Source organism: Pseudocercospora fijiensis (genome assembly GCF_000340215.1).
Source record: "Pseudocercospora fijiensis CIRAD86 unplaced genomic scaffold MYCFIscaffold_3, whole genome shotgun sequence".
NCBI lineage: Eukaryota > Fungi > Ascomycota > Dothideomycetes > Mycosphaerellales > Mycosphaerellaceae > Pseudocercospora > Pseudocercospora fijiensis.
In genome coordinates this window covers 4,057,190-4,073,139 of record NW_006921534.1, presented here as the reverse complement: position 1 = coordinate 4,073,139, position 15,950 = coordinate 4,057,190, and the positions used below count along the sequence as shown (strand labels likewise).

The window sequence follows — 15,950 nt, the reverse complement described above, 5'->3', positions numbered from 1 at the left end:
GCAAGTCTGAGATAAGATCAACGGCGAAGCAGTTCACTTGTGAGTCCGAGTGAGTAGCTTGAATACGAGAACTAACCAGAGCATCAAACGGAGATTCGTCCCATTATCACAATCCTCTCCCTTATTTCCAAATCACGTGCTCGCCGCATTTTTATTACCAGTATGTATTGTGCGAAGCGGGACATCAATGGTCCATCCCAAATCCGTTGACGGACGCGCATACTCACTACTGATCAGTGTGCATGAAAGTAGTGATAAGCTCGGTGAAGTGGCATCCTTGAGCATGCCTACCGATACCCGGTCAATCGGCTTTTGCACAGGAGGTCTGGCCCAACCCTAAACGAAAGCACTAGGCCTCTTTCGACCACAAGCAAGGATTATTGTATCGCTAGCGGGAGGCTAACTCCGTATGTCCGCTTTCTGCTCCGAAAACACCATCCTGTCATCGTATCGTTACCTGTGAATGGTCCATTGCTATCGCGTGCGAACCAATTTACTGGGCTATGCCCGTTCACAATACCTTCGTTGAGTCCATCAGGTCAGCGTATAAGTGCAAAGTGTCTCCCTTTCTTTGCTAAGCTTCAAACATCACCAACCATCACCACTAGGCACTGCCAAAGAAAGCATACCTGCAACATTTGACCCATACCAATCAGGAAATATCCACCAGCTCACAATCATGAGCTTCTCCAAACTCTCAAACCGACGCAAGTCTACGCAGAGCCCTCCCAGCGCTACCTCTTCCTCTTCCTCACTACACGAGACATTGATGACAACAACACTCCCTCTCGCTCCTCGCGAGGATAACTACAACATGTCTGAGGAGACCCGTCGACAGATCCTCCTCGCCAAGTGCAAACGGTCCAACATCGAGCCTTGGAAGAGTGCGAAGCCAATCTACTCTACCCGCGAGTGAGGACCTTCCGCGCACATGTCCAGGCATGAAGTGGAGATGGAGAAGTTTCAAGCAAGACCTAGGATACTCGCAAATTCATAGGCATCAACAAGAGCAAGAGCAAGATCCGAAGCAGATCTACTACAGTCAGGTAGTCCGATTGTCAAGCAGTAGCAGCAAAATATCACAACGACCACTACAGCAACAGGCTCAGTAGAGTCGATTGGAGGAATCACATCAATTCGGAAGTTCCGCAGAAATGCGCTCCTTACAGGGTTGAAATGTTCGAAGACCTGAGAATGGCGCATAGGCTGAGATTCGAAAGGCCTCAAGCATGAATATAGAGAAGGTCCTGTAATGGGGAGAGAGGACTTGGGCCATGACAGGAGCTTATGTACTAGAAGTAATAGCTACCACTGCAAAGCGAAATCATTTTGGCGTATCGCACCGCTTTTCCATCATTAGGTCTCGTCTTGCTCTGTGAATGATACTTACCATGGCCACATATGCATGTAATCCCCATCGTTCATGCCATCTCGCTTCAGATTTCTAAATTCCCATACTGTAGGTAGACATTCTGCAGCTTTGATGTGGCCAGCAGTGGATCTGCGCCACACGGACTTGAGTCCGTTGCGGATGTCCGGCTTCCGTTGTCAAGGGATCACTTTCCTACATATCTCCGCGCTTCTGGAACGTACATACATGTACCGTTCATCTGCATCGCACTGTATGTGGCAAGTTCGACCAGATCTGTGTGCTATGGCAATAGACCCCCCTTTGGCAGAGCCGACAGACGTGTAGCTATTGTCTGTGAAGCCTGCAGGACGCGCAAGTCCCGAGTACGTAAGCTCATGGATCAAACTCAACAAAAAACTTGAGTGAAACCACCTCAGGCATCCAAGAGCGCTCAGCTCAGAGTCGAGCAGGCAGTATCCAATACATCCATGTAACTCTGCAGACTGATGACTCGGTGGATGGACTGCTGTAACTGATGGCCTGCAGCAGCGTATGGAAGGCATTGATGAACGACTCCTGGAAAGATTTGAGTCTCGCGTATTATCTTGCAATGCGCTGCAAGACTCAAGCTTGAACGACAGTCCCGCAGTGCGATTGGGATTGTCACATCTCGCGAACGATGCGCATTCCTTGGCCCATCGTCGAATATCACATTCCTGCGTGCGGTGTCGCGATGCCTTGCTAAAGCCACGGGTCGAGCTCCAGAGTCCATTGGACCGACTGCCCAGTCAACAGCAATAACAGTAGCACGAGGTTGGAGTTGAGCCTGGTCAGCATCGCGAGTATTCTTGGTCTCGAGCACGACATCATCCGCTGGTTTGGATCCTCTCAAGTCAAGATCATCTCTTACGCAGAGATTACCTCCCTGGACTAAACACCAATGGACGACACAGGTCTGTCCCTCAGAAGATACCGTGCTTCTTACTCTTCAGTAGCTCACCCTGCGAATCTTGATTCATCGATCTGTGATCGACAGCCTCTTGGAAGCATCCCGCTCAAATCCGTCGAATCTTGCACCTCTCAACATGGTGATGCTTGCACCAGCCTTGCACTACTTGGGCCATCTCTGTGCTTCACAAGCTCGTTGCAAGTGAGCCGGGAGGAACTCATTTTCTCGGCGCATGGTGGGATTCTTTGTATTACACTTTCAACTCGGCATTGGTGAGTCACGATGTGGTGAATTGCCATGATTTGTGCTGATTTTTATGAATCTCTCAGTGATGACGGTGGAGAAACAGCATGCCAAGATGAACCAGTTCCGAAACAGGAAAGGATCATATGCAAGCTTCGGCTTCTCTTTCCGAAAGATGAAGCCGCAGAGCCGAACAAGTACTCTGTAGTCTGACAACGCAACCCAGCATATCAATGCTGCGATCTCCGCAATGGTGTCTCTGTCGCATTTCGTGCATTATCTTGACATCCACTTCACACTTCGTTTGAGCCGAGGATATGAACGTCTTGGCGAGGATAGTGTCTCGGCCTCAAGCTAAGCCATACCGCACGAAGGAGCTTGACGAGACTCAGCAGATTAGCCTGGACAAGAATGGCCTCCTCCAGTGGTCGCAGAAGGATATCGAGAACCCGAAAGAATGGTCCAAAGTTCGAAGATGGTATATCACTTTGGCTTGCATTGTGCTTGTCATGAATGCATCCATGTCGTCCTCTGCTCCATCTGCTTGTCTAGAGGGCATTACTGAGGAGTTCGGCGTCTCCCCTACAGTAGGAAGGCTCACGGTCACACTATTCGTGCTGGTGAGGTAGTCCCAAGAAATCACTCACCGCTGTTCAACACCGACTGACTTCAGGTACGTAGGGCTTCTGCTCTGGACCCTGTCTCTGGGCACCACTGTCTGAGTATTATGGCAGAAGACCGATCTTTGTCGGGACATTCGTCTGCTTCTTCGCTTTCAATTTCCTATGTGCCTTTGCGCCAAACATCGGTGGACTCCTCGTTGCTCGCTTCCTATGCGGAACACTTGTCAGCGGTGCCCTTTCAAACACACCTGGAATATTCGCGGACCTCTGGGGTCCAATAGAGCGCGGTATCAGCATGACACTCTTCGTCGGTGCCTTGCAAATGGGTCCAGCTGTTGGACCTATCACGGCTGGCTTCTATCAGCTCACACTTGACTGGCGATGGATCTTCTACCAGTTGATTTGGGTATCGACTTTTTCGCTCTGCCTTTTGCCCACGATCCCAGAGACGCTACCTTCTCGAGCACTTGCCAAGAAAGCTCGCCGCATTCGCAAAGCGCAGATGCCAGGTTTGGAGAAGGTCAAAGCACCCATCGAAGTCGAGAATCGATCGCTGCTTTCCATATTCAAGACTTCATTGCTCCGACCCTGGGTCATCTTAATCGACCCCATCGCAATGTTATTGGCCATCTATCTCACAGTGGTATACACCTTACTGTACATGCTCTTCACCATCTTCCCAATCGCGTTCATCCAGATTCGTGGTTGGAATGCTGGAGTTGGTGAGTTGCCACTTGTGAGTGTCATCATTGGATCTTTTCTCGGCTGCACCTACGTATTCTGGGACTCTGCTCGACAGAGGAAGAAGATTGCAGCGGCTCACAACAATTGTCCTGAAGATGCACTGCCAGTCGCCATGACCGGTGCAGTGTTATTCCCCGTCGGCCTGTTCTGGTTCGCGTGGACGGCACCATATACCTCAATGCACTGGATTGTTCCCGTACTCGGCGCTGTCGTCTTCTCCGTCTCACTTACGATCCTCTTCGTTGGCTTCTCGAGCTACCTAAGCGAGACGTATCTGCAGTACGCTGCATCTGCACAAGCTGGGAATCAAATTGTGAGATCTCTGGTCGCGGCGACAGCTCCACTTTGGACTCAGCAGATGTTCACAGCTCTGGGGGTCGGCGGAGGTGGATCTCTCATCGGCGGCATGGGGGTCTTGCTAATGCCCATGCCCTTTGCGTTTTATAGATTCGGAGCGAAGATAAGGGCAAAGTCAAGATTCGCTCCTACCGAGCCGGCGCCGGTACAGGGTAGTAAGGCTGTTGTCGACGCCCCAATCCATCCTCCTTCTAATGTGGAAGAGGCGAGAACAGTTTGCCGGGAGGAAAAGGAAGAAGCTCTGTCTGACAGCGACAGCACGGCTAATGACGCGCGATTTAATAGCAGCTGTGACATAGAGAAAGCTGAAGCACCACCAAAGTAGGCTAGCCATTGAACTCGTTTGTTCATCTCAACCAAATTGTCACTTTGTTCGTCACCGTCTCAAGATCATGGAGATACAGTTTCGAATCCATGTGAACTGCAAGGAGCATGAAAGCGAAGACAGGCCTACATTGCTGTTCACGGGTATCAAAGATGTTGATAAATATGTACAGACTGTTTCGTCAGCAGTGCTATCTCCTGCGTCTGGTAGAGTAATTCAAGTTTGATCTTGCAGTCGTACCAAGCTTGTGTACGCCGAGCCGCTTCTCCCATACGCTCGACCGTCCCTCGACAACCGCGATCAGCTCCTCTGCAACCTTTTGTGCAAACATATCATTCCCAGACCCTTTACTCTTCCTCTTCACCGCTGCATCCAATATCCACATGAAAGCTGTACGCCTTCTTTGCCGAACACCCAAAGGTACAGGAATTTGCAAAGCGACACCACCACCTGCTGCGCCTCTCTGAGATCGAATTCTGAGCAGGGGTGCTACGCTGTCTACGGCAAGCGTGAGATATGCTGTAGGATTGAGTGGCAGATGTGATGCAGGCGGTGCGCCAGGCAGTAAAGGTCGCGTCGGGTTATATGTCGGCGCAGGAGTAGTTCGCAGGATTTTGAGGACGGCGGCCATGTTACGTTGGGCTACTGACTTTTTGCCGTGTCTCATGAGCAGATTTGTCACTTGAGCGACGACTGGATCGTACCTGTAGTCCTTTTGCAACTCTCGAGGCAGTGGCATTTCTGGAAGTGGAAATTTGTGTCCTGGATTCTCCTCGGGAACATTCGCAGAGAACTGCGCTTGCTGTTTCGCGGAAGGATACATGGATGGATCGAGCTGTGATGGCGACTGCGCGCCTGTGACCTCTAATTGCCGTCTCGCAGCAGTTGTGTATTGTCTGGTTTGGGTGGAGGTGGATGGTATGGTAGTCGAGCCCTGCTTGGTTTCCTTCTTCAACACCTCAGGTGCATTCTGGCGGGTTTCCTTCTCTTCTCTGAGGATCTAATCTTGATTAGTATTTCGTGTAGCAGGAGAGTAAATCCCATATTCACTCACATCTTGCACAGGCGTGCCCTGTCCTTCCACATCCGGGCCTTTGCCGCCCATAATCTTTGCCATCTTCGCAGCCTCCTCGCTTACATGCTCTGCCTGCTGCATGTTTGGTCCGACCTCACCCTGCTCGGCCTCGGGAAGGTTCTTGTTGTCGGCGAAAGTGCGATGTGCTGGTCGCTTGACACCAATGACCGCATTGCTGGGTCTCAGAACCACCGGTCGCGGTCTGAATGCGACATTGCGCAGTATTGGAAGTGGATTGATTGCGGAAGGCATTGTTGCTATGATCGATAGCAGCGTGATGGATGTCTACAAAGACTCCAATGCTTCTTTGCTTCTTTGGCTTGAGGTCGTGCATGGACAGTATGCCAAGCCAAGCGCGGCAGAATCTCGGCTTTCGGTCATGGCTCGCGCTTTGCACGACATCGGCCGTCCGTCTCGCCCCTTTCTCAGCACCAGTATGCTCTCGCAAACCACCGAGTCTCTTGACGCGAAAAACAATTAAAATGAACAGAAGAGCAACGGAGTAGCAAATACAGGCTACGATGATATAGGTGGCACGTCTCCAGATGAGAACGAGATCTGCACTCCCTAACTACCATGCCAGAAATCATCCTGATCGGTGTCTTTGGTCCACTCATGGCTCTCCTCGCAGTATATCCTCACAAACTTCTGATCTGGATCCAAAGCGCTCAATACCCAGCCCTTAACGCCGATCAAGACTCCACTGCACTGCACACCCTGAGCTTCGAACCATCCTTTCCAATGTTCCAAGTCCTTCTTCAGCGGTACACTCCATACTATAGGATCCCAATGCTGCTGCTTCTTGGCTTGTTCCGGGTTGAGGCGAAGCTCGACAAGCAGTGGCGAGCCCGAAGATAGCTTCTTCTGCAAAATGATAGCAAAAAGCTTGTCGTGGCGGTCAATGTGGTCGAATTGCGCGATATGATCGAAGCCGAGAGTGTCACAGTAAAAGGTCTTGGTTGTCTCAATGTCTATCACGGGGAGCTTGAGATGATGAATGCCGGTAATCGATGTCGGGTTGGCCATGCTGCTGAGAATGAATTATGAGAAGCCAACTCTACTTACGTTCGAGGGGAGTTTCGAAGCTGTTGTTATAGGCCTCGTCGTTCGCCTCGTCCTCTTCAGGAAGGATCTTGTGGTTCAATCCAAGCTGCTTTTCGGCGCCGATACTGCTGGACATCATCCTACAATGTTCCCGCTGCGGACGAAGGACGAAACTTGGGCCGAACGCCAAGAAATTCATGCAGAAGCGCCCCTTCCCAATCTGGACCTTGCGATCGAGAAGAATAGAGTTTCTTTGCGAAAGCCAAACCTGGCAGAACTACACTCCAAGCCATTGTTACATCCAAGCCAAGTAGTCTGATGTGGATGTCAGAGGAGGAGCTGCTTCCAGAGACACGGAGGAATGAGCCACGCGCTCGATCTACGTCATCGACGTCACTTTGTAGACTTGCCAACTTACATGTACTGATTGCGACGATCACAATGAGATGAGAACATAAAACCGACATTCAACGAACTTAGAAAACCCGCAAGTAGAAATACTCTGTCAGAGACCTCAGAAACCAACAGCACTTCGATCACACTGTTCGTATGCACTTCCTTTGGACAGACCTTCTCAAGCCCTAACGATCAGACTAGACAAAGAAGTACAATCAGCATGCAATCCAACAACAACAACGGTGCAGAGGGCGTCGCCAAAGGCATCACCTCGACCCTGGGTAATCTCGCTGGCGGTGTCTCCAAGACAGTTGGTGGCGTCGTTGGTGCTACAGGAGAGGGACTCGGCAACACTATCAACAGTACGTATGATCATGAGCACACTTGTTAACCCGCATCTGACAATTTCATAGACACCACTGGCACCAAAGCAGGCGGCGACGCTATCAAGGCCGTGACTCAAGGCATCAATGACGGTGCCAACTCGGTTGGAAAGGGAGCTGAGAACGCCGGGCAATGGAAGAAATAGATGGAACGCAAATATGATACCCATGAATTGAATGAACTTGATTGAATTAGTTTAAGATCACGTCTGCCGTACGGCCAAGTTTATATCGCAACTTCGGTCATGAGACCCAGAAGTCATCGATCTCAATCGGCAACGATATCTCCTGTGCCAAGGATGCGGTTCGTATGAAATGTCGACGGCCTCTCAGCATATAGCTGCCGATATTGAAGGCCAGGGCGATGCGTTGCGGGCTCACTTCAGTCAACGAAGTGAAGCGCACGACCTTACTGTTACGAGCACCAGCTCACTTTCGTAAACCTTCTGCATCTTCAAACCTGCGGCTTCTACATCGACCGATGGACGTAGGTACAAACACTATTCAGAATCCGAACAACGTGGAAGCAGGTAAGATCCTGCATACATGTCCTACCCACTCTACTATCCAACGGGCCATCCCCAACCCGAGAAGATGCAAATTCCTCAGTATGAAGGCTTGCGCGAAATGATCAAATGTCAGTTGAGCATACTCTTAGTAACGCGTAGCACGACATCTGCTAATAATCAATGCGTAGCAAATGCCGCAATGGTCTTTCCCATCATCGGCAAAGACTATACTACGCCAGAGGACTTCGACATCGTCATAAGCTCCAACGTCACGAAGAAGAATGGTTTCTTCGGCTACACATCCCGCTCGTACAACGCGTCCCTTGTGTATGGCCCGCATCGTGAGCACAATATCGCGGCAGTCGGTCGAGCGGCGAAAACTTACGAGGACGCTTTGGATGAACTCCTTGATACGCTGTGCACGGCACTAGGGCATAACGAGGTAAATCGTGTGCAATGGAGGGGCGAGTTCGTTAGAGCTACACATCATGATGCCGGTGATGTGGATACTGAGCTGGCGAAACATGGTCGGAGATAGGTTGGATTTGTCACGTCGGGGGCTGGTACCACGAGCACAAGTGAAGGAGGAAGACTGGTGGAAGGAGAGGTTGAAGAGGAGAGGCAACTACAGGTAGCTTGGCTGAATAGCACTACTAAGCTGGCTCCTTATTGCTTATTGCTCAGCGACGTCGGAGAGGCATCACTATCCGTCAAGACTGAGTAGTTTGTCATCTGAAAATGGAGCGGCTCTACTCCAGTATTGCCTCTCCTCTCTCCGGCCGAAGCTTCCAACATCACTCTTGACTGGCTTCAGGCATTCTTCAGACTCGTGGCGTAGCACTTAAGACGTGATGCCGAGTGAGGCGAAGAAACTTATTACCCAACCATCTGAACCATTTGCTGAGATAGCAGCGTTCCATGTCCAAGGCGAGCTCCCATGGCAGCATCATGCACACGGCGGTCTCCTCCGGCGTCCTTTCTTCAACTTCAGATTCGGGACCTGGCTCAGGTACCCTTGCCTTCACATTTCTCCCCCTCCTCATGCCAGTGATACTGGCAGAGATCGAGGCTTTTCAAGTTCTCCTTCGTCATCTTGTTTCCACCGTCTTTCCAAACGAGCTTCATGATCTCGATCAGACACTCACGAGAAAACAACTCGGAGCCTGTTGATGAGTGCATCACGTTCACGATCACTGCCACGCAAAAGCGCCGCAGCCCGGCGTCGGTGGTCGTGTTGTCAAATATCTTGTTCAGCTGGGGCAACGGCAACTTGTGAATCTTGACAACAACGTCTCTCATGGCATCGATGATTGCATTCATGGGTAGCGGCACCTGGCGACGATCGGCGAGGAGGCACAGGTCGCACAAAGTCTCGAATTGCGCCGCGCGATCTGCATCCTCAGGGGACACGTGAATGTGACGGGTGTACAGCCAGTGCACGAAAAGACCGAAAGTCTGTTCATCCTCTTGTTCTAGTCTGATCTTGCCGCTGAGCGCCTCTGCGAAGTTGTTGCCGCGTAGGGCGCCTTCGAAATAGCCAGAATAGAACTCGAGCACGCCCTTGTGAAGATCGAATGTTGTTTCGTTCGCGCCAGAACTGACTGTGTCTTGGATGGTCTGATGGTGCTAGAGATGGTGGCTGCAGGCGCGCTAGGGGAGGCTCCACGGGGCTGAGAGCACATCTCCTGAAAATGAGCCTGTGGATCGTGCTGCTCAGGCTTGGCAGGCAACGTCAGCATGCTGGGAGGAAGAAGACCCCCGATCCTGACGCATGCTCCTGCAGCGGAAGCAGAAGGCTTGGCGGCAAATTTGTTGGAGGCGTGTTCGGCTTTCTGTCACAGTGTCACAGTGTCACCACTGTCACCCAACCGCACGAGCGCTGGCAAAACCGTTTATGCTGTGGAGCAAAGCCGGTACAACGCTACGAACTCGGGAGCGAGAACGGTAAGTTCCTGCACTACAATGGGTTAAACGTCCCGAGTCCTGAGCCCGGGAGGCTTCGTCAGCGGTAAGGACTTCACTGCTTGCTCTCTTGGCCTACTTCTTGTTTCTCCTCACCTGTCCAGACTTGCCTCTGCGCCTTGATGTGCATGCGGCCTCGTTGCTGCGCCGCCGCATCTGCACATACAAGCCATTGGCATGCGTCGGCGCGCTGATTCCAGAGTCTTGCCTATCTTCACCGACGACGATGGCGAAAGAAGAGCTTCTTCTAGCATGGCGTCCGTGTCAGATGACGCTCCATCCAACACGGGTGTCAGGGCAATGATCAGCTTCCAGGGCAGGCTGTTCTTCCTGTTCATTCTGACCTGGATTGTCTTGATCCTTTATATCTTATGGGTGAGTCAAGAGCATCCTGTGACCTTCAAGTATCCTCAACTGACCTTTTCTCTGGTTTAGCCACAAGGCAGCGCAGAACTGCCGATCGAGTCCATCAGCACTGAACATGATGCAACGCCTGCCATCACGACTCCTCCACCACGCCTGCACTTACTGGTGCCTGCCTCAAAGCCCGATGTCAACTTATGCAAGGTCATAGTAAGCGCCGGCATATCAGGCTATCCCGACCCGGTCATCATCAATTGGAATCAGACATATCATGAAGCGCACTTTGTTGCAGGCGGCTCTCACCTCGCCAAGATCAGAGGCGTACATGAATACCTCCAACGCTTCCAAGCAATGCGAGACGATGACCTTGTGCTGGTTATTGATGGCTTTGACATCTGGCTTCAGCTTCGTCCACAGACACTGATTGATCGATATTTCGACATCAATCGGCGAGCAGATAAACGTATTGCCCACGAGCTCAAAGCGGCCACCGAAAAGTATGCCATCCGACAAGACATCGTATTTGGTACTCAAAAGCGATGCTGGCCATGGTCTCAAAAGGATCCTCCATGCTATGCAGCGCCATTTTCGAGTCTTCCAGACGACATCTATGGACCAGGAACCGATACCGACGTCGGCTTTGAACCGAATCCATGGATCAAGTACAGACCTCGATACCTGAATAGTGGGTATATGATGGGGAGTGCGAAGGCGATGCGCAGGATGTTCGAACGGGCAATGGTTCTGCTTCCAGATGAAAAGAACTTTGGCAGCGATCAACATATCTTCAGCCACATTTTTGGCGATCAAGAGGTATGGCGAGAAGTCGTGCGCCGAGAGGAAAGGTCTAATGCTACGATCATGCACGAGGCCTCGCCAGACTATCAGCCATTACATCCTTGGAACGAGAACCATATCAATCAAGTGGGCAAGAAATCTGCAGACGCGCCAGGAGGTACCCTTGAGTTCAGCATAGGCCTGGATTTTGAGATGCTTCTTGGGATCAACACAGTCTTCTCCGAGGATGATACTGAATGGCTACACTGGAGAAACGAGACTGCTTTACGAGAGGCTGAAGCACGAGTCGGACTTCCTGAAGAGCATCAGCACATGCAGAAGCTCAACGACGACATAACGTCAACAGCCCCTCCTTTCCAACTCTCCGACTTGGAGAACACATTACCGAAAGCGACAGCCTGGCCAGACGTATCTCTCTTCACGAACATCTGGACAGGCATCGTCCCTCCAATAATCCACCACAATGCTCACCGGGACCACCGCAAGGCATTGCGTCAGGAATGGTGGGATCGGATCTGGTTCACGAATTATACACGTACAATGTACGATATGCATGTACGAGCGTCGAGTGCACCTGTGGCACATAGTGGATACGACAAGGACAGTTTGACGGATTACTGGCCTGCGGAGAAGTTGAAGGGAGGCGGAGCAAATGGACCAAAAATCGACAGCGCCGATGAAACAGAACGATGGGTGAGATTTGACCATGTATGCCATGAATTCCACGAAGAAGTGTTTCGTGACGGACAAGGACCATGGATGCAACCCACCTAATAGATATCTGACCAGAAAGAATTTCCCATGTTCAAACTCATACATCTCCTTCTTTCCAAAGCAGAACAGTCTTTCCAAAGCCTCCACAACCATCATAATCATCAAGACTCAGCCAAAGGATCCGCATCCTCATCCTCCTCCGCCAAACTCGCACTCGTCCTCACCTGTTTAAACGGACTTCCCTGCCGAAACGGATTCTCACACCCACTCATAGAAAACCCCGTCGAACTCCGACTCAACCCCGTCCCAACCCTGGACCTATTCGAAAACAGCGTATCATCCAACTCCTTCAAATGCCGATGTTCCGACTGACTATGATGATGTTCCATACTCACCATCCCCAACATTTCCAACTCCGGATGCGCCACATCACCGACACCCGCCGCAATACTCGTCCTCCGATTATGACCTTGATACGAGCGAGGAGATGTGAGAAGTGTGGCGTAATAGTGCGCGACGTTGGCGATGTTTTTGGACATGTGTTTTAAAACTGTGACTTTGCTGGGTTTCCGACCTGTTCCGTGTTTTCCGAGGATTGCGTCGGTTTTATTGCGGATGGCGGCCCAGTCTTGGGTTGTGACACCGTCTGCGGGGCCGGCGGAAAGGCTTCGTTCGGTGCGGGTGTGCGACGGGAAACGGGCCCAGGAGACGAGGTCGGTTCCGATGCGTTCTTTGTAGGGAAAGTTGTAGCCTCCTCTGTGATGGCCTGCTGGCCGGCTTCGCCAAGGAATCTCGTCCTATTGATCTTCGCGGGCGAAAGAGAGCTCGTTGAATTGTGGTGCCATGCTTTCGCGGCGTTTAGTGTCGGAGCGGAAAAGGTCTCTGGATTGTTGGTGTCGCTGGAGGGCTTTGACCATGAGGAGAGAGCCATCGTCGTCGTTGACAGTCACGGAACGCCGAGAGCGGCTGTAGTTTGAGGTGTTGTATATTGAAGAGGGCAGGATGCTGGAGCGGCGCGCATCGCTGGGCATGATACTTGAACGCCTCGCCTCTTCTGGTCGCTGTATATCAGGCGACAAGATAGAGATGTTGCTCGGGCGCCGCATGTCAGGCGTAGCAACAGCAAGTGTTCTGCAGCATCGTCAGCTAATTGGCCGAGAGTGAAAGTTGAGAATTGTCACTTCTTCCCCCGATCGCTCTCACTATCACCAGCGCCATCTGAGGAGGCCGATGGGCGACTTGACGGCGTCGGCGTGGGTGTCGAGGCCATCTCGGAGCGCTCGGAATCCAACATGGGAGTTACGAAAAGAAAAGACTAGGAGATAGGGCTTGCTGTGTTGAAGATGTTCATCAATAGTACATCGGTAGCTGCTACCATGACCTATCAAAAGCGCCTGCCCCATGCATTTACCACTCACCCGAGTCGCGGATTCCCCCCATCGACGCGACTCTTGACGATCGTTGAGGTCGTCGCAAGGCAAGGTAGCTTTTCATTCCATCATCACACCATCCCGCCCATCCTGTTGTTGAACTCCATCGCTGACCAGACGTTGAGTAAAATTGGGTATCATTGTTGAAAAATGCAGCTGTTGAGTGCCGCAACTGTTCAAAGCACTGCAAATATGTCCCTTTGCGCCGTACTCCAAACCTCTATAGTAGTAGTCACGTTAAAGTGCCTACTTCTGCTGCTCACGGAAGTACTTGGCAGCGTTGACCATGTTGACCAGAGCGGCCTTGGTCTCCTTCCACTGGCGAGTCTTGAGACCGCAGTCTGGGTTGATCCAGAGCTGGTCTGGCTTGAGGTACTGAAGCATCTCCTGGATGCGGTCCTTGATCTCCTGCTCGCTCGGAACACGTGGAGAGTGGATGTCGTAGACACCCGGTCCGATGTGACGTGGGTAGGCCTCATCGATGAAGACCTTCAGAAGCTTGGCATCAGACTTGCTGTTCTCGATGGAAAGAACATCAGCATCGAGAGCAGCAATGGCGTGGAAGAAGTCCTGGAACTCAGAGTAGCAGAAGTGAGAGTGGATCTGGGTAGAGTCCTCAACACCGGCGGTGGAAAGCTTGAAGCTGTCGACAGCCCACTGGAGGTACTTCTCACGCTCAGAGCCAGCACGGAGTGGAAGACCCTCACGGAGAGCTGGCTCATCGACCTGGATGACGTAGACGCCAGCCTTCTCAAGGTCAACGACCTCGTCACGAAGAGCAAGAGCAAGCTGAGCAGCCTGGACAGACTGGTGGACGTCGTCACGTGGAAACGACCATCGCAGGCAAGTGATTGGACCAGTCAGCATACCCTTCATTGGCTTCTTGCTGATGCTGGCGGCGTACTTGCTCTCCTTAACGGTCATCGGTGCTGGGCGGGAGACGTCGCCAACAAGGATTGGTGGTCGGACACAGCGAGATCCGTATGACTGGACCCAGGCGTGGGTGGTGAAGACATAGCCGTCAAGGCGCTCACCGAAGTATTGCACCATGTCGTTGCGCTCTGGCTCACCGTGGACGAGGACATCGAGGCCGAGCTCTTCCTGAATGCGGACAACCTCGTCGATCTCCTTTTCAATAAACTTCTCGTACTCCTCTGGAGTGATCTCGCCCTTGGTGAACTTGTTGCGCTGGATACGGATCTCCTTGGTCTGGGGGAAGGAACCGATGGTGGTAGTTGGGAAGATTGGCAAGTTGAGGTGCTTCTTCTGAGCCTCGTAGCGAGCGGTGAAGCCAGACTTGCGCTCGTAGTCCTCCTTCTTGACGGCAGCCATGCGCTCCTTGACGGCGGGGTTGTTGGTGCGCTTGGATGTGGCACGGCTCTGCATGCTCACGGCGTTGGCCTCAAGCTGGGAGCGGACAGCATCTGGGCCGTCAGTGACAGCCTTGGCCAGAATGGCAACCTCGATAGCCTTTTCAGAGGCGAACGAGAACCAGTCACGGACCTCGTCATCGAGGTTCTTCTCGCTGGCGAGGGTGTGTGGGGTGTGGAGAAGCGAGCTGGAGGTGGCGACGATAACACGCTCCTTGCCAAGCTTCTGGATAGCGGTCTCGAGGAGCTCAATGGCGTTCTTGAAGTTGGTCTTCCAAATGTTACGGCCGTCAACGACACCAGCAGAAAGGACCTGCTTGGGGCCGAGGTGCTCAGCGACCTTGGCGAGCTGCTCTGGGTGACGGACGAGGTCAACATGGAAAGCGTATGTACCAGTAAGAGCCGCGTCAATCACGTCGAAGTTGTGGATGACATCGCCGAAGTAGGTGGCGAGGACGAGCTGCGAGCCCTTGCCGCCCTGGAGAGCAGTGAGCTTCTCGTAGGCTGGCTTGAATGCATCGCGGGTCTTCTTTGGGAGGTCGAAGACGAGGACTGGCTCGTCGATCTGGACGGTCTCAGCACCGGCAGCCTTGAGCTGGGTGAGCAGCTCCTCGTAGACTGGGAGGAGCTTGTCAAGAAGGGTGATGGGGTCGACGGACGAGCCACGGTCAGCCTTTCCGAGGTGGAGGAAAGAGACTGGACCAAGGATGACGGGACGAGTGATGATGCCGGCCTCCTTGGCCTCGTTGAACTCAGCAACTGGCTTGGCATTGTCCACAAGTTTGAAAGTCTGGCCATCTTGCAGGGTTGGCTTGACGTAGTGGTAGTTGGAGTCGAACCACTTCACCATCTCCAGGGATGGCACGTCCACGTTCTCCTTCTGGTGTCCACGACCCATGGCGAAGTACTCGTCGATGGCGTGGAGCTTGTGCTTGCTGTATCGCTCCGGCACAGCGGAGAACATCTGAATGTGGTCGAGCACATGGTCGTAGTGTGAGAAGTCGTTGCTTGGGATGATGTCGACGCCAGCGTCTTTCTGAATCTTCCAGTGCTCGAGTCTCAGTCTCTTGGCCTCGGCGAGGAGCTCGTCGCGGGAGAGCTTGTCGGCCCAGTAGGCCTCGTTGGCCTTCTTGAGGTCACGGAGCTTTCCCATGCGAGGGAAGCCCAAAACGGAGGATTGCACCATGGTGATGGTGTTGTGCAGCGGCTTGAGGGGATTGAGTGGTGTTGCTGCTGCTACGAGACTTCGAATGTGGTTCGAAGGAGTAATTGAGGGTGATAGTGAGGAAAGAGAGGAGGTGATGTGTGTGGGAG

General features: G+C 52.3%; 9 protein-coding genes across 9 annotated transcripts; 4 read left to right on the top strand and 5 right to left on the bottom strand.

Annotated features, from left to right (window-relative positions):
- Positions 1–493: 493 nt before the first annotated feature.
- Positions 494–1,342, top strand: MYCFIDRAFT_210935 (uncharacterized protein). Its single transcript, XM_007927068.1, has one exon. The coding sequence runs from the start codon at positions 680–682 to the stop codon at positions 914–916; it is 237 nt and encodes a 78-aa protein (XP_007925259.1). The 5' UTR covers positions 494–679; the 3' UTR covers positions 917–1,342.
- A 44-nt stretch (positions 1,343–1,386) lies between these two features.
- On the bottom strand, positions 1,387–2,599 carry MYCFIDRAFT_173583 (uncharacterized protein; the record flags this gene model as incomplete). Its single annotated transcript, XM_007927067.1, has 9 exons — positions 1,387–1,539; positions 1,561–1,756; positions 1,784–2,067; positions 2,103–2,276; positions 2,303–2,312; positions 2,352–2,405; positions 2,429–2,462; positions 2,489–2,555; positions 2,582–2,599. 9 exons carry the CDS (start codon positions 2,597–2,599, stop codon positions 1,387–1,389), a joined length of 990 nt encoding a protein of 329 aa, XP_007925258.1.
- A 261-nt stretch (positions 2,600–2,860) lies between these two features.
- MYCFIDRAFT_187568 (uncharacterized protein) lies at positions 2,861–4,802 on the top strand (the record flags this gene model as incomplete). The annotated part of the gene is made up of 3 exons (XM_007927066.1): positions 2,861–3,163; positions 3,225–4,422; positions 4,765–4,802. The coding sequence occupies 3 exons, from the start codon at positions 2,861–2,863 to the stop codon at positions 4,800–4,802; spliced, it is 1,539 nt and encodes a 512-aa protein (XP_007925257.1).
- Positions 4,783–5,919, bottom strand: MYCFIDRAFT_134025 (uncharacterized protein; the record flags this gene model as incomplete). The annotated part of the gene is made up of 2 exons (XM_007927065.1): positions 4,783–5,592; positions 5,647–5,919. 2 exons carry the CDS (start codon positions 5,917–5,919, stop codon positions 4,783–4,785), a joined length of 1,083 nt encoding a protein of 360 aa, XP_007925256.1.
- Positions 5,920–7,735: 1,816 nt separating this feature from the next.
- On the top strand, positions 7,736–8,634 carry MYCFIDRAFT_173580 (uncharacterized protein; the record flags this gene model as incomplete). The annotated part of the gene is made up of 6 exons (XM_007927064.1): positions 7,736–7,780; positions 7,824–7,884; positions 7,913–7,981; positions 8,026–8,127; positions 8,188–8,416; positions 8,469–8,634. 6 exons carry the CDS (start codon positions 7,736–7,738, stop codon positions 8,632–8,634), a joined length of 672 nt encoding a protein of 223 aa, XP_007925255.1.
- Positions 8,635–8,665: 31 nt separating this feature from the next.
- On the bottom strand, positions 8,666–10,091 carry MYCFIDRAFT_173579 (uncharacterized protein; the record flags this gene model as incomplete). Its single annotated transcript, XM_007927063.1, has 9 exons — positions 8,666–8,678; positions 8,704–8,839; positions 8,880–8,931; positions 8,956–8,999; positions 9,025–9,559; positions 9,598–9,739; positions 9,769–9,831; positions 9,864–10,014; positions 10,058–10,091. The coding sequence occupies 9 exons, from the start codon at positions 10,089–10,091 to the stop codon at positions 8,666–8,668; spliced, it is 1,170 nt and encodes a 389-aa protein (XP_007925254.1).
- Positions 10,092–10,138: 47 nt separating this feature from the next.
- MYCFIDRAFT_173578 (uncharacterized protein) lies at positions 10,139–12,329 on the top strand (the record flags this gene model as incomplete). The annotated part of the gene is made up of 4 exons (XM_007927062.1): positions 10,139–10,354; positions 10,397–11,815; positions 11,853–12,062; positions 12,111–12,329. 4 exons carry the CDS (start codon positions 10,139–10,141, stop codon positions 12,327–12,329), a joined length of 2,064 nt encoding a protein of 687 aa, XP_007925253.1.
- MYCFIDRAFT_210934 (uncharacterized protein) lies at positions 12,316–13,029 on the bottom strand. Its single transcript, XM_007927061.1, has one exon. The coding sequence runs from the start codon at positions 12,765–12,767 to the stop codon at positions 12,381–12,383; it is 387 nt and encodes a 128-aa protein (XP_007925252.1). The 5' UTR covers positions 12,768–13,029; the 3' UTR covers positions 12,316–12,380.
- A 135-nt stretch (positions 13,030–13,164) lies between these two features.
- MYCFIDRAFT_152860 (uncharacterized protein) lies at positions 13,165–15,944 on the bottom strand. Its single transcript, XM_007927060.1, has one exon. The coding sequence runs from the start codon at positions 15,820–15,822 to the stop codon at positions 13,513–13,515; it is 2,310 nt and encodes a 769-aa protein (XP_007925251.1). The 5' UTR covers positions 15,823–15,944; the 3' UTR covers positions 13,165–13,512.
- Positions 15,945–15,950: the final 6 nt, after the last annotated feature.